We start from the raw sequence: 17,303 nt of genomic DNA, 5'->3' as shown, positions 1-17,303 counted from the left end.
CAAAACCAGGAAATTAACACTAGCACAATACTTTTAGCTAATCTACAGACCTTATTCAAATTTCATCAATAGTCCCACTAATGTCCATTTTCTGGACCAGGTCCCAAGCCAAGGAAAACATATCCTTTGACTGTTGTGTCACTCTGCATCCTCAAAGAAGTAGATGCCAAAATGGGATGAAACCCACGAGGATTTTATTAGGGGAAATGCCTGTGTGAGGGAAAATGGAGAGGGAAGTGGTGAAAGCTAGGAGTGTTTCAGACTTTCATGCAAATCTGCCACTGAGTGAAGGAGGAAGGCAAAGTTGGGTAGATAACCCTTAAACTGTGCAGTCTAAGGAAGCTTCAGGAAGACTGCTGGGGAGTCCTTAAGCCAAAATCCCTTGTGTCTCAGGAACAGGCCTGCCTTCACATCCACCCCATGCTGTCATTAACTAGGAGCAGTCTATGGGAGGCATCCATGTAAACAGATTTCAGAACACAGGGGCTAAGGGTCTATAAATCATGTTCTAATGGCTAGGCTGTTTTGTCTCCTTCAACTCCTCTAATTTGAGATGTTCCTCAGTCCTGTCACCCCTTCCTCCATCTTGACATTTTAAAAAGATGCCAGCCAGTTATTTTGCATAATGTCCCTCTATCTAGATGTGTTTAATCCCTTCCTATAGTTAGACTGAGGTTATGCATTTTTGGCAAGACCACCACAGAAGTCATGACGTACTCTTCTCAGCACATCACACCAGAATGAGTTTTGATCCCTTGATTAAGAAGGTGCCTAACAGGTTCCTCCACTACAAACACCATTTTTTTTTAAAGTATTTGGTGGAGAGATAATTGAGGCTATGTAAATACCATGTTCCCCACCATATTTGCCAACTAAATTTAGTATCCACTGATGACCACCTGAAACAATGTGTTTTCTGCTTACATTATTCCTTCTACACTTACCAACTGGAATCCTACTTAAGGAAGTTTCACCCATTCCCTCACTTTAGTATTTATTCATATCAATACAGATTTTCAAATTCTAAGTACTGTTACTGACAAATAATAGAGATGATACTACTTATCTTTCAAGACTGTCCTGAGGATTAAATGGCAACGAGCACCTCTTAATCACCTATATTAGGAAGATGCGGCTTCAAGGCCCAATTCCACTTGAAGCAAAGACACTTAAAATCACTTTGGTCTCACTTCCTTGAAATATATAAGCGGAGTATAATATCTTCTCCAACAGGTTGTTCTGATTGTATGTCTTAGTAAATATAAACTGCCAGATACTTTCTAAATTTTAATGAGTCTACCGTTCCCCATTGTTTTACAAAACAGACGTTTGCGGCAGAACTTAGTTATCTAATAAATTAAAGGTGAGAGACACCAAAAGAGAGCATGCTCTCTGCATGAAACGATTCCAAGCTGGGCTCTTAAACGGCTCCCAGGAGTGAGGCCGCTCGGCGGGTGACCTGGGGGCAGGACGCACCCAGGAGTTCTGCAGTGGGACCCCGCAGACCCTTCCGGCCGCCCCGACTTGGAAGCTCAGGGCCCCCGCGAGGCCCGACCCCACGGGAACGCGCATGGCCGGCTGCGCCAAAGGCTCCGGGGCGGCCTTTCACACGGCGCAGGCGAGCCCGTGAGGGGGGACGCGCGCCCCGCCGGCCTCGAGCCCGTGAGGGGACGCGCGCCCCGCCGGCCTCGTGCCCGGCCTCTGGAGAACCGCGGGCCGCTGCGAGTGCGTCCCCCGCCGCAGCACACCCCCGGCTCCTCGCCTCGCGGAGAAGTGCACGCTCGGGGACCTTGGGAGGCCAGCGCCTCTGTCACTCACCAGGGAGAGGAAAGCCCGGCCTCAGGAATCGCGGCTCAGACACAGAAGGCCCGGCGGCCCGCCCCACAGCTGCCTCCGAACAGCCGTTCGGGCGTGAGCGAGGCGGCCATCTCCGAGCCGCCGTCACTTCCGTCATTCAAACCGCTCGCCAGTGGCGCGGCCAGGCCGCGGGAAGCGCCGAGCCCCGCCCCGCCCCGCCCCGGGGGCCGTCGGGACGGCCGCGGCGGAAGCCGCTCGGGGCGCGCGCCCCTCCTACGTAGGGCCCATTATTTCTCGTGTCGGGCGTGGCTCGGAGGTTTTGCTTTACGTCTCCCGACAGGCTCATCTTACAGATCCGAGACAGAGGTCCAGGAAGGGAGAGTTAGTTACCACAGCCCACCCGGGTGGCTTCAGTCTCAAGCGTCTTTATGAAGACGCCTTGGGAAGTGCAGCCTTTCTTGTCTGAGGACACAATTCGTTTGGTACTTTCTCACGCTGCAGTTATTTTCTGATAGTTTTCAATTCACTCAACAGGGAACTGTATCGTAATGCTGTGCCTCCAGAGGGCCACACTACCTAGAACATGTCAAGGATTTAACCGCTGTAGATAACCTGCAATCAGAAAGGGAGTGAGAGCTGTTTCATATTTCAGTTCAGTTCAGTCGCTCAGTCGTGTCCGACTCTTTGCGACCCCATGAATCACAGCACGCCACGCCTCCCTGTCCATCACCAACTCCCGGAGTTCACTCAGACTCACGTCCATCGAGTCAGTGATGCCATCCAGCCATCTCATCCTCTGTCGTCCCCTTCTCCTCCTGCCCCCAATCCCTCCCAGCATCAGAGTCTTTTCCAATGAGTCAACTCTTTGCATGAGGTGGCCAAAGTACTGGAGTTTCAGCTTTAGCATCATTCCTTCCAAAGAAATCCCAGGGCTGATCTCCTTCAGAATGGACTGGTTGGATCTCCTTGCAGTCCAAGGGACTCTCAAGAGTCTTCTCCAACACCACAGTTCAAAAGCATCAATTCTTCGGTGCTCAGCTTTCTTCACAGTCCAACTCTCACACCCATACATGACCATGGGGTCACAAAGAGGTGAACACGACTGAGTGACTGAACAACAACCACCTTGGTTTTACAGACAAGCTGCATTACAGAGAAATTTGGTGACTTGGCCAAGAGGACATGGAAGAGTGAAACCGAGACTAGAATTCATATATTTATCCCAAATACTGGGATTCTTCCTTCATGCTTCCCTGTCCATGATCACATTTATCTTAATAATTGTACTTATTCTAAACAAAACTCTTCAACATCCTCAACACAGACTCATAGGTACCCTCCCACACTGAACAAAAGATGCGCCCATTATTTCACGCTTTAGGCTAATTTTGGTGCCCACTGTGTTTTCCAAAAGCACCAAGCACATTCCCCATCATAGCACTTACCAATTCTTATTGAAATTATCTGTTTATTAGGCTCTGTGTTGACTAGACTGAATTCTCAAGAACTGGAGTGCACTTTGTTCAGTCACCTGCCACTTCGAGCTTCTGAAATGTTTGTTGAATGAATGAATAAATAAATCACTTCCCCAACCTGCATCCTGGGCAGAAATCTTACAGTTGGAGATTTTGAATTAAGGCTTGTTATTTTTTTTTTGATAGGAGGCAGTGAGGAATCAAAGAAAACCCAGTGGGCTTAGAATCAGAGTGTTTGGTCTACTGTCACAACTCTGAGACTTTCCAACTGTTGAACACGAAGCCAATGAGCCTTGGTTTGTGATTTGTTTCTCTATTATTGCCAACCAGACCACCTCAGAGTGTCCAGAATGGCTCACTCATTATGACTAGCAATTGATTCTGATTGTCAGCTGAAACTTTGCTGGAACTATTGAGTGAAGTGCTGTTACCAACCAGGGTTCTTGGCCTCCTCAATCAATTTAAATTATCAGGGGCCAGACAAGAAATTCAGGCAAAGTTCTCCTGGGGTCCCTTCTGCAGCAGGGTGGAGTGAGAACAAACAACTTGTTCCCTTACTTGCTCACTTTTCAAGGAGGCTGAGCTTGTTTCTTGTGTGGGGATGAGGGTAGAGGTGTTTGTGGGGGTCAGGCTAGAGGGATGGCTTAGGTGGTTTGCCCAGCACTTTGTGGTCTTGTGTGCAGGGGGCATGCTCAGTACTCTGCTTTTGCTCCAGGCTTTTCAAAGGTGGCAGTTCAGGGACTTCCTGGTGGTGCAGTGGCTAAGACTCTGCGTTCACAATACAGTGGGCCTGGGTTCGATCCCTGGTTAGGGAACTAGATCCCATGTGCCTCAACAAAGATCAAAGATTCCATGTACTGCAACCAAGACCCAGCACAGCCAAACAAATAAAAATAAATGTATAGATATTAAAAAGAAAATTACAGTTTGGTTTTTTGGTCTCTTTGCATCAGTTCATAATTTTGCCCCAACTGTGTATGCATGCAGTTATTTTTAGTCCCATACAGTTTCTTTGTATTTTGTTGCTCAGGGAGGTATTTGTCCAGGGGCAAATACTTCAGTACTGCAGCAAAGGGTCCCAGGTCCCAGACATATCTCAGTGCCTTCAAGCAGCCTCTCCATGTGGGTTGGAATTCTTACTAGCTGAGATTCAAGAGAGAATGTCCAAAGAATGAGTATTTCCAGGGCAAGAACATGAAAGCTGCAAATCCTTTTAAAGGCAAGGCTGAGAAATGGTAAGTTTTGCCACAATGTCTTGATTAAGTATCATAGGACCAGCCCAAGTTCAAGTGAAGGGGAAAAAGTCATCTCCCAGTGAAGTGACAAAGAATTTGCAGCCATCTTTAATTCACCACCATTTCCTTGGTAATAGTTGACCTGCTCTCTTCACAGGCTGCTTGTGAAACTCAAAGTCATGAATCATAAAGAGCACGAATGAACTCCAAAACCATGTTAGATACATTCAGTTCAGTCACTCAGTCGTGTCTGACTCTTTGCGACCCCATGGACTGCAGCACTCCAAGCCTCCCTGTCCATCACCAACTCCCAGAGTTTACTCAAACTCATGTCCATTGAGTCAGTGATACCATCCAACCATCTCACCCTCTGTTGTCCCCTTCTCCTCCTGCCCTCAATCTTTCCCAGCATCAGGGTCTTTTCAAATGAGTCAGTTCTTTGCATCAGGTGGCCAAAGTATTGGAGTTTCAACTTCAACATCAGTCCTTCCAATGAACATTCAGGACTGATTTCCTTTAGGATGGACTGGTTGGATCTCCTTGCAATCCAAGGGACTCTCAAGAGTCTTCTCCAACACCACAGTTCAAAAGCATCAATTCATTGGTGCTCAGCTTTCTTTACAGTCCAACTCTCACATCCATACATGACCACTGGAAAAACCATAGCCTTGACTAGACGGACCTTTGTTGGCAACATTAGAAGCTATTACATATATATATAGGCACCTTTGTTTCCTCTTCTCATTACAGACCCAGCCCTCCAGGCCACAGGGGTAGGCATGTGACCCAAACTGAGCAAATCACAGTTCTCTATCTCCTTTGCTATTGAGATTGACCCAAGGATAGGAACATATTCTAAACTGAATCTTTTGTGGCTTTTATTTTAATACACTCACTTCAGACTGCAGGAGACAAAACCAAACCAACCAAACAAAAAACACCTTTTAAATGTGTTTATTGGTGTTCAGTTTTTAATTTTTAATTGGGTCCCTTTGTACTCTATTGGCTTAGGGCTAGGTGTATAGGCTGTTTCTAGTGTTGCTACCCAACAAGGAATGAACATTAATAAGCAATGATCAAGAAGAAGAATTTTCCCTAGGCAGTAACAACACTAGTGTGACTAGTCACTATGCAATGCTGCCCCTCAAACTGCAATAGAAGCCATTCAGGTTAGGAGCAGTTTAACATGTTTCTCTGATGGGGAACCATTTCACTGCTCTGAGTTCCCTTTATCTTTATCCACATTCAATACAAGAGATTGGCATTAAAGTTGAGGTGGGGGAGGACCCTCAATAATTCTCATGTATAAAGTCCTGATGAAAGGGAATCATTGCAAGAACAGAAGTAATCAGGTTTCCATCTGACCATCTGCCAACTGGCCTTTCTCTCTGGCATAAACACCAAAAGGGCTTAACAAGTGATAGGATCTCAGGGTAATTTACAGCTGCTAACAGAAGTGAGATTAAGAGTGCCCAGCAGGAGAGGAAAGATGGGCTCAGAAAGGCTTTTAAAAGCTATAAATATTTCTTTAAAATGTGTGTGGGTAGATCCGAAGGTGGGGAGGAATTGGGCCTTTTATTTAAGGAGAGTGAAAATTGAGAGGAGAGAATAGGAAAATGAATTTATTTTGTTTCGTCTTTTAAATCATATTTCAGCTAATATGATTTTTATTAATATTACTGATATTTATTCAGCAATGAGGGTGTAGACTGTGAGTTATATACTTAAAAAGACAGGGAGGTCTGGGGACTTCCTGGTGGTCCAATGATGAAGGCTCTGCCTTCCAGCATAGGGGACATGGTTCAATCCCTGGTCAGGAAACTAAGATCCCATATGCCATGAGGCATATGCCCCCCAAGATAGTAATCATCCAGTTATAACCATTTTGGTTCATTGTTTTCATTCATTCATTGACTATTCATTGAGCAATTACTAAGTGCCAACCAAACATTTTGGCTGAGGACACAGTGATAAACCAGATATTGAGGATATAACAAATGCACAAGACAGACGCTATCCTACCCTCAAAAAGGCAGTGAAGACATGTGAACAGGCCCTCAGAATACTTCACATTAAGTGCAACAGCCTGCTTGTTCTTTACACGCTTTCATTCCCAGCCAGAGCTCTGTCTGAGCCAAAAATGGGGCTGCCACGTAACTGGTGAACTAGTGAGGCAGCCGTCAGAAGTCTGTGGGTTTCTTGAGGCTCAAATTAGCAGAAAGAAGGAAACACTGACTCCTGAGGATACAATTGATGTGTCTGCTGCCCCAGAGACCCAACACATATAGTAAGCACTCTGCTTTCCAGAGAGGGGAACTCCAGCTATGAATCTTTGGCACCGGGGAGAAGACAGGTGGGAATCTAAAATATTCTAGCAATTTTAAAGGGAGCAGTGTATTGATAATATAATGCATATGGTGTCAGTGTGTTGATGGGGTAAAATATTTTATTTAAATGCTTGTAATGTGGTGAAACAGGCATATTGAAGGGAATTCTGCACTTCTATAATACTGCCAAGCACAGCTGAGAGAATAAATTTATGCTTGCTTCAATCTCTGTATATTTGGACTTGTTTTTTCCTCAGCATTCTAGAAAGTGGTGACATGGGACACTCTTTTAGACAAACAGCCCTCTATAAGCATTCCTGCCCTGCTTGAAACCTACAGTGGTTCTCTTTACAGAATACATCAACGCTAATGTCTCTTACTAGCTTTCCAGAACCTCCAAAATATGGCCCTAAAGAGAGCAGAGCTCAGAGTTTCAGTTTATCACTAATCACGTCGAGCCTTGTTTTTTTTTTTTTTCTTGTAAAATAGGAATAATAATATCCACCATATCAAACTCACAGGACTGTCTCAGTGTTAAACAAAATGATGCATCTGACAGCACTTCGCAAACCACCAATGTAGTGTTACTGTACAGATGTGAGTATTATGATGTTGGTGTTTTGATCCATACAGCATTATTTCATGTCATCCTTCAACTGGACCACAATGTGCTGTGTTCCTTCTTGTCTCTGAATTGGGGCTTATGTGAGTCCCCAGCCCAGTGGGGAGGAGAGCAGACCCTGAGGCCAGACTGCCTGGGGTCTGGGTCAGCACTTGCCCTGGAGGCTGTAGTGAGGATTAAATGGGCTCCCGGGGTAAAGCCCTTAGACTGTGCTTAGCACATCACATCACTCCCGGCACTGTTGTAGCAAGCGCTTTTCATACTTGACCACGTCTTCCTTTTCTAGCTCACATCCTATCTCATTCATGAAGTCTTCTCCCCTGGTTTTCTCCTACCTCTGAAACGTTATACCTAGAGTGATGTCACACAGGTTAACTATTATTTCATGATATGATTGTATTACCCAGTTACATGCATTAACTCAACATTTAATGAACACCAGCTATGACCAGGTTCTTTCTTGTGTTTGTGTTGTCACTTCAGTCGTGCCTGACTCTTTGCAACCCTATGGACTGTAGCCCACCAGGTGCCTCTGTCCATGGGGTTCTCTAGGCAAGAATACTGGAGTGGATTGCCATGCCCTTCTCCAGAGGATTTAGACCATGAGAATAAAGAAAAACAAGATGCGGAACCCATCTGTGGTCAGATGACCAAGCAGACAGTGAGCTATAAACTGAATGGCTGTGTGTCCTGAAAATTCATATATTAAATCCTAATCTCCACTGTGGTGGTGTTTGGAGGTGGAGCCTTTGGGAGGTGATTAGATCATGAGGACTCATTGACTCTTCTCCTTTAGAAAAAGCCCCTTGGGGACTTCCCTGGTGGGCCAGTGGTTAAAGTCTTTGCCTTCCAATGCAGGGGGTGTGGGTTCAATTCCTGATCAGGGAACTAAGATCCCACATTCTTTGGGGCCAAAACATAAAACAAAAGCAGTATTGTAACAAATTCAATAAAGACTGTTTAAATGGTCCACACCAAAAAGTTTTTTAAAAAGGAAGAGCCTCTGTCCTATTTCTACGAGTTGTCTCATCTCTAACAGCCTTTCCCAGACTTCAAATCTCTGTGCTTTCCCCCCACCTTTTCTCTCCCTACCCCTCCACCTTTGGTCCTGTGACTTCACTGTTAGAACTCCACAGCTGGAACTTCCCTCAAACCTTCCATTAGGTGTCTACTCATCCTGCGCGCACTCCGCAGCTTTTGCTAAAGAGCCTGATGACTTCGTAATTCATGCCCTGATGTCATCTAGCCCAGGTCAAAACAAAGATGTCTTTTTACATACATACGCCATTTTCACCTTCAACGCCAGTTCCAGCATGCCATGTCCAGGGAGACTTAAAATAACAAAACTATCATCTGTGGTTTAGCGTTTTGCTGACAGCAGAATTATCAGCATCATGCCCATGCTACAGATGGGAACGCTTGTGCCTGTATTACATGTCTTGTCTTCTGTTTTTTACATTTGGAACAGCCAGGGGACCCCTTCATGGCTCATTTTCGGGCTTACTTCCCATGGAATTTCCTAACCTCATCCCTCTGAGTCTCATTCCTCAGGCTGGCTTCATTCGAGCTAAAGGATTCTCAGGCGGACCAGTCCTCCCAGGCAAAGGCACGGTGTGCGTTTTCAGAAGGACCTTCAAAGTCTTCACACAAGGAGGTGAGCGATGGGGCTACTTTTAGTGAATTTTCTCTGTTTACATGGCGGCGGCAGGACCAGTAGTGAGAGGTGAGGCGACACCTCAGATGCCGTCCTTTATGCCTTTACAGGGTCTGTTTCAACTCCACTTGCGGGGAAAGCGGTGGAAATGATCATGTCTACCGCTAGAGGGCAGACTGGTCAAATTTAAAATGCGTGAGGGGCATTGAGACGCTGTGGGGACTTTTTTGTTTCATATCCCCTCCACCCTCGGAGCCCCCACCCAAACCCCATTAGACAAGAGAAGAGGGACCAAGGTCATCAGGAATAGGAAAAAGCAAAGGCAGAGCCACTGCTGCTGATAAGAGCCCGTCCTCCTCCTCCTCTCTGTGTATGCCGAGAGCTGGACTTGCCCTATGGCCGCAAACAGGGAGCATCCGGGTGATACTAGCTTGGTGTTTAGTGCCTGTTATAGGGGGCTGCCGTCTATGGGGTTGCACAGAGTCGGACACGACTGAAGTGACTTAGCAGCATAGGAGAAGGCAATGGCACCCCACTCCAGTACTCTTGCCTGGAAAATCCCGTGGATGGAGGAGCCTGGTAGGCTGAAGTCCATGGGCTCACTAAGAGTCGGACATGACTGAGCGACTTCACTTTCACGCATTGGAGAAGGAAATGGCAACCCACTCCAGTGTTCTTGCCTGGAGAATCCCAGGGACGGGGGAGCCTGGGGGGCTGCCCTCTCTGGGGTCGCACAGAGCTGGACACGACTGAAGCGACTTAGCAGCAGCAGCCAGGCACCTTACTAGGCATTTTACCCACAGCACCTTCTGTGAGCCTCACAATGGCCTTATGAGGCACATTTTTAAGATCACGACAAGTGAAGAAACATGCTTGTTAAATATGTTGCTCTAAAGCAAGTAAATAATAAGTGACAGATACAGAGTTTGAACTGATGTTTGTGAAGGAGGGGTCAATGGGAAAAGAGGGGGGTCTCGAAAGGACCTGAAATTAAGCAGTAAATTATCGTTCAAAGCCTCTAAGAGGGCTTCAGGGCTGGGCACTGTCCTCTGCTAGCCACTGTAAGTGGAGAAAATACCTTTAAACAAATTATGTATATTCACCGTTAAAAAAAATTTCAACACAATATCTAAAGGAGAAAGCAAAAACTGCCTTCAGATCTTATTGTCTAGATAAAGCATTTTTAAATCATGTTTAGTTAGGCTCCTATGACATTGTTTTTATTTTGTTTTGTTTTATGATTTTTTTATGGATCCGTGTAGCTACATGTGTACATTATCACGTAAATACAGAATTAGTTCAGTTCAGTTCAGTCGCTCAGTTGTGTCCGACTCTTTGTGACCCCACGAATTGCAGCGCGCCAGGCCTCCCTGTCCATCACCAACTCCCGGAGTTCACCCAGACTCACGTCCATCGAGTCAGTGATGCCATCCAGCCATCTCATCCTCTGTCGTCCCCTTCTCCTCCTGCCCCCAATCCCTTCCAGCATCAGAGTCTTTTCCAATGAGTCAACTCTGCACACGAGGTGGCCAAAGTACTGGAGTTTCAGCTTTAGCATCATTCCTTCCAAAGAAATCCCAGGGCTGATCTCCTTCAGAATGGACTGGTTGGATCTCCTTGCAGTCCAAGGGACTCTCAAGAGTCTTCTCCAACACCACAGTTCAAAAGCATCAATTCTTCAGTGCTCAGCTTTCTTCACAGTCCAACTCTCACACCCATACATGACCACTGGAAAAATCATAGCCTTGACTAGACGGGCCTTTGTTGGCAAAATAATGTCTCTGCTTTTCAACATGCTATCTAGGTTGGTCATAACTTTTCTTCTAAGGAGTAAGCGTCCTTTAATTTCATGGCTGCAGTCACCATCTGCAGTGATTTTGGAGCCAAAAAAAAATAAAGTCTGACACTGTTTCCACTGTTTCCCCATCTATTTCCCATGAAGTGATGGGACCAGATGCCATGATCTTCGTTTTCTGAATGTTGAGCTTTCAGCCAACTTTTTCACTCTCCACTTTCACTTTCATCAAGGGGCTTTTGAGTTCCTCTTCACTTTCTGCCATAAGGGTGGTGTCATCTGCATATCTGAGGATATTGATATTTCTCCCGGCGATCTTGATTCCAGCTTGTGCTTCTTCCTGCCCAGCGTTTCTCATGATATACTCTGCATAGAAGTTAAATAAACAGGGTGACAATATACAGCCTTGACGTACTCCTTTTCCTATTTGGAACCAGTCTGTTGTTCCATGTCCAGTTCTAACTGTTGCTTCCTGACCTGCATATAGATTTCTCAAGAGGCAGGTCAGGTGGTCTGGTATTCCCATCTCTTTCAGAATTGTCCACAGTTTATTGTGATCCACACAGTCAAAGGCTTTGGCATAGTCCACAAAGCAGAAATAGATGTTTTTCTGGAACTCTCTTGCTTTTTCCACGATCCAGAGGATGTTGGCAATTTGATCTCTGGTTCCTCTGCCTTTTCAAAAACCAGCTTGAACATCTGGAAGTTCCCGGTTCACGTATTGCTGAAGCCTGGCTTGGAGAATTTTGAGCATTACTTTACTAGCGTGTGAGATGAGTGCAATTGTGTGGTAGTTTGAGCATTCTTTGGTATTGCCTTTCTTTGGGATTGGAATGAAAACTGACCTTTTCCAGTCCTGTGGCCTCTGCTGAGTTTTCCAAATTTGCTGGCATGTTGAGTGCAGCACTTTCACAACACAGTCCTTCAGGATTTGAAATAGCTCAGCTGGAATTCCATCACCTCCACTAGCTTTGTTTGTAGTGATGCTTCCTAAGGCCCACTTGACTTCACATTCCAGGATGTCTGGCTCTAGGTGAGTGATCACGCTTTGTGGTTATCTTGGTCATGAAGATCTTTTTTGTACAGTTCTGTGTATTCTTGCCACCTCTTCTTAATATCTTCTGCTTCTGTTAGGTCCCTACCATTCTGTCCTTTATCGAGCCCATCTTTGCCTGAAATGTTCCCTTGGTATCTCTAATTTTCTTGAAGAGATCTCTAGTCTTTCCCATTCTGTTGTTTTCCTCTATTTCTTTGCATTGATCGCTGAGGAAGGCTTTCTTATCTCTCCTTGCTATTCTTTGGAACTCTGCATTCAGATGCTTATATCTTTCCTTATCTCCTTTGCTTTTCGCTTCTCTTCTTTTCACAGCTATTTGTAAGGCCTCCTCAGACAGCCATTTTGCTTTTTTGCATTTCTTTTCCATGGGGATGGTCTTGATCCCTGTCTCCTGTACAATGTCACGAACCTCCGTCCATAGTTTATCAGGCACTCTATCAGGTCTAGTCCCTTAAATCTATTTCTCACTTCCACTGTATAATCATAAGGGATCATTTACTATCAATTTTAATTATTGTGTTTTATTTTATTGTACTTAGACCGCTTAAATCACTTATCCAGTTCCTATTGATAAACTTTTCATTAATTTTCAGTTTTTTCCATTCGAACAATTTTGTAGCAAATTCTTTGTGTTTACATCTCTCCAAAACTCCCCCTTCTTTTGTTAACTGGATCCCATCTCATCTCCCTAAATTCCTGTCTTTTTTTTCTTTCTGCTATACCGTTTCTTTAGCAAACATACCAGATAATTGCTCCCATCTTAAAAAAAAAAATCTTTCCCAATGCCACTCCATTTTCTTTGTTTCCCCAGACACGTAAAATTCTTGCAAGAGTTGTTTAGACTCATCAGACTCACTTTCTCTCCAATCAGGTTTTCACTCACAGTCCTCCACAAACAGCTCTTGTCAAGGTCACTGCGACTGTCATGATGTCAAACTCAATGGTTACCCTTCATCTTCATCTTTCTTGCAGCATTTCACATATTGGCCATTCACTGCCTTCCAGGAAATCACTTTCTTGGGTTTCCTCCTCTTTCACTGGCTGTAGTAGCCTTTGCTTGTTTCTCCTCGTCTTCCTGATCTCCAAATTTTGCAACATCCCAGTATCCAGATCTTAAACCTCTTCTCTCTCATTTGGTCTCAGGACTAAATACTTATATGTAGGCCCAGACTTCCTCCTGAACTCCAGATTCATAGCCAAGTGCCTTCCTGACAGTTCTACTTTAACATTTAATAGACATCTCAAACCTGACAAGTTGAAAGCCTTGGGTTCTCTGACTTCACTTCATCCTCTTCCTACAAGCTTTCTCACCCCAGTAAATATCAGACTTCTCTGCCCCAAATTTCAGTCATCCTTGATTCCCTTATTTTTCTCATGACTCACATCTGTTCTTCAGGAAATCCTGTTGGCTCTACCTTCAAAACGTGTCTAGCACTCAACCACTTTGTGTCCCCCTCCCCTGTTAGTTCCCACCTAGATTACTGTAACCTCACCCCAAGTGGCTTTCCTGCTCCGGCTCGCACCCACTTGCAGCCTTTTCTCCACCAGCCGCCAGAGAACCTTTATAAACTCCAGTCATCCACCACCACTGCTCTGCCCAAAGCCCTCCAGTCCTGACTGTTTCCCTGACAGTCAAATCCAGTGGTTTTATAGTGATTGACAAGGTCCTGTGTGGTCTCAGAACACAACCCCCTTGGCTTCCACCACTTTACCCAACCCCACACTCAGCTCAGTGTCACTGGTCGCCTCCCAGACCCCACCCTCTGCCTGGAATCATCTTTCTGCAGGTGTCTAGGCCCTGCTTTCCTGCTTTCTTCAAATCCCTGCTCAGTGTCTCTTTATAAGTGAGGCTTTCCTAGTCACCCTGTTGGGAACAGCGTATTCTGTTTTCTATTGCCCTCACTCTGCTTTATTGTTCTTACCATCATCACTGCGTGTGTGCATGCCTGCACACACACACACACACAGCACACAATTTATTTGTCATTTGTCTCCCATGACTACAATGTATGTTCTGTAAAGGCAAGCATTGTACTTATTTTGTTCTCAGTGTATGCCTAACTCCTGATCTAATGCCTGGCACCTATCAGGGCTCAATACAAATCTGTCGAATGAATGAATATTCGTTTTCCAGGGCAGTGATCTCCAGGTAGATTTCTAAGAGGGGATTGCTGACTCCCAGGTTATGAATTTTAAAGACACATTTGACACATTTGACAATGTATATTCCCGTCAGCAGAGTACGTGACAGTGCTTTTGACCAAAGCTCACCAAAAGGGATTTTGTCAATCAATACTTTTCACCTTTAGTCATCTTTTAGGCAAAATACTGTCTTTTCATTTGCATTTTGGGGTTATTTATGCATAGACTTATTGACCATTTATACATGCATTATTTGTATGGATCCCAGATTAAGTTCTTTGTCTACCTTTCTATTATGATTATTTCCCTTATTGATTTGTTCTTTGTGTATTCAACCTTTGTTTGAATTGACAATATTTTCCCCAGTTTTTCATTTGTCTTTCAACCTCATTTTTGGTGTTTTTGCAAAAGAAAATTTAAAAATGTATTATGCAGTCAGATTTATTCATTTTCCCCTGGTGATTTCTTATTTCTCCAATAAGAATATAGTTATATTGAGCTTGCTCAGGCTTTCTTGGACATGTCTACTAAGTATATTCTTTTCTTGTGGATAAATTTCCCACCAAAGTATTATATCATGGGTCCAGGTCGAAGGAAATGGTTTAGGACTACCTGGCCCATCAGACATGTGGTTCCAGGAATCTGGGTATAGGAGTGTTATACCAAGGCAAACTGCCACAAACTCAGTTCCCCAGGAAGTTCACAGAAGGACAAGCTGACTACAGCTGTTAAACATCTATTCATAAAGCAAGTCCCAAAGAAAGAACACTGTATAGCTCCTGGAAGCTGTGAGCTCACATAATCCTGCTCCAAGGAAAGACATGCAAAGGAACAGAACTACATACACAGTTCTGGAGACTCACAAAGTGTTACTTTGACAGGTTTCCTTGCTTGCGGGACCATTTAATCACCAGCTATTTCCCTTTCCTTGTCAGCGAGCGGTATGGACTGACATACGCCTCAACACAAAGTGCTGCTATATTCATACACAGAAGCAGGTGTCTCCCCCTCTACCTCATCCTATGTGCATCAGGCACTAAAGATGTCCCCAGGGCAGAAACAACACTGGTCCCAGTATAAACGACGAGCTCACTCCACCTGAGTGAGGATGGCAATTCACATTCACTGTGCTGCAGGCGTGCTGACATGTCCTGAGGTATTTATTCCCTCCTGGACCGGGCTGCTGGTACAGTGCCTGGTTGGGGCTGAGCCCCCAACTCTTACGCCTCAAATAATTGCTCATGGACAAGCAGTATCTTTTGGGAGCTGATGAATTTCAGCCTTCATCTCAGAATCTGCGTTTTCACAAGATGCCCTAGTGATCGTCTGCTCATTTAAGTCTCAGAGGCTGTGCACAATGGACTCTGGTTTTGAACAGTCCTATCCTTTATCACAATAACTGTGATGTATAAAGATTATTACTATTTGTTTTTTGATTGTGAAAACATTTGGAGACCACTGATTATTATAATTAGAGCTAGAAAGAATGTTAAATAATGTTGTTACTGCTGCTGTTGTTTTTGAATGGAAAGCTGTGGACATGACCTAACACCTGATTTTGTTGGCTTTGTCCCCATCTCTAACTGTTCATATTTAATATAAGGCTTGCTCCTTTCCAATGAGACTGTAGGATTCTAAAGGACGAGGATTATTTCACCTTATAACACTTCCCTACAATTTTTTTTTAGTGCTGTAAAGCAGTGTTTTGTGAACTTTGTATAGGAATCACTGGGTGGATGGTGGAGAGGGATGTCTTCTTAAAGGCAAACTCTTATTCAGTGGTTCTGAGATTCTACTTTTCAAGGAAACCTTCAGGTGATTCTGATACTGCTGGTCCATGGACCATACTTTGAGTATCAAGGTTTTAGAGTATTCATTTAACTCTCATAACAACCTTATGAGATACCTTGGCTAGATGTCATCCCCATTTTATAGCTGAGGTATTTGAGGAGCAGGCAGTTAAACTATTATGCCTGAGATCCTACCGCTAGTCAGTGATGGAGTTGGGTTCCCTGTGGTGTTCACCTCTTGAAACCCTTCTTTCTTCGTGCAGTAAGAGACAGAAGAGCAGTGGAGACTGGCACCATAATGAATGGTTAGAGCTGTCTCGGGGTTCAGACCAAAGTTTTCTCTTTTCTCTTTGCATGGCCATTCCAGTACACTATAGTCCATTTAGGATGCTCTGAATAACCATAGATTAGGTGGCTTATAAATGACAGACATTTATTTCTCACAGTTCTGGAGGCTGGAGACTCCAAGATAAAGGTGCCGGCAGATTTGCTATCTGGTGAGGTTCCTCTTCTGCTTCACAGATACCTGTTTTTCTGCTATGTCCTCACACTGTGGAAGAGGGGCAAAGGAGCTCTCTGGGGCCTCTTCTTTCAGGGCACTAATCCCGCTCATGAGAGTTCCATCCCCATGAGGCAATCATCTCCCAAAGGCCCACTTCCCAATACCCTCACCTCAAGGATTATGAATTTGAGGAAAACATAAATATTAATTACCATCAATGGTGATTAAGAGTTTTATACTCAGGATACATTTTGACATTTTCTCAGTGGCTATAAAATAAATTTCATCCAATATATTAATTACGTTAGATCCAATGGCTCTCAACCCTGCCTCACTTTTGGGACTTTAAAAACATAAATTCTTGGGCTCCACCTTACAGATACTAAAGTCAGAATCTGCAGACGTGGGAACCCAGACCATCTGCATTTGTTGAAGCACCATAGGTGATTATAAGGGGCTTTCCAGATGGCTCAGATGGTAAAGAATCTGTCTGCAATGTGGAGACCTGGGTTCATTCTCTGGGTTGGGAAGATCCCCTGGAGAAGGGAAATGGCTATCCACTCCAGGACTCTTGCCTAGAGAATTCCATGGACAGAGGTGCCTGGTGGCCTACAGACCATGGGGTCGCAAAGAGTCAGAAACGACTGAGCAACTAACCCTTTCACGTTTCCACAAGTGAATATAATGGATGATCAGAATTTAAAAAAACACTACTCTCTGCATCTTTCCACACTTGTCATGCCAATTTTTTCTTCTAGTTTTGCTGAGATATATAGTTGACATACAGCAGTGCATAAGTTATACCACTGTATAAGGTGTACAGGATAATGATTTGACTTACATACATCAGGAAATGGAGAAGGCAATGGCACCCCACTCCAGTACTCTTGCCTGGAAAATCCCATGG

The 17,303-nt window shown here is 44.5% G+C and overlaps 1 protein-coding gene across 49 annotated transcripts in view; it reads right to left on the bottom strand.

Moving 5' to 3' along the window:
- The window catches only part of CEP295 (centrosomal protein 295), a 54,898-nt gene extending 52,835 nt beyond the window's left edge, over window positions 1-2,063 (bottom strand). For 23 of the 49 annotated variants that reach the window (XR_015157657.1, XM_086384003.1, XM_086383988.1 and 20 more), the window contains exon 1: window positions 1,819-1,971. Coding sequence is in view for 9 of the 49 variants with exons in the window: in XM_086383974.1 (XP_086240100.1) it covers window positions 1,819-1,954 (136 nt within the window). In the remaining 40 variants the exon portion in view is untranslated. Of the gene's footprint in view, window positions 1-1,818 lie in introns of all 49 variants that reach the window. The other 26 variants (XR_015157643.1, XR_015157644.1, XR_015157652.1 and 23 more) reach the window with 6 other exon arrangements.
- Between the last annotated feature and the right edge of the window lie 15,240 nt (window positions 2,064-17,303).

This window comes from Bos grunniens, chromosome 29 (assembly GCF_055505025.1).
Source record: "Bos grunniens cultivar Pamir isolate PY7600 chromosome 29, Bosgru_T2T1.0, whole genome shotgun sequence".
NCBI classification, from domain to species: Eukaryota; Metazoa; Chordata; class Mammalia; order Artiodactyla; family Bovidae; genus Bos; species Bos grunniens.
This window is presented reverse-complemented; position numbering and strand designations above follow the sequence as displayed.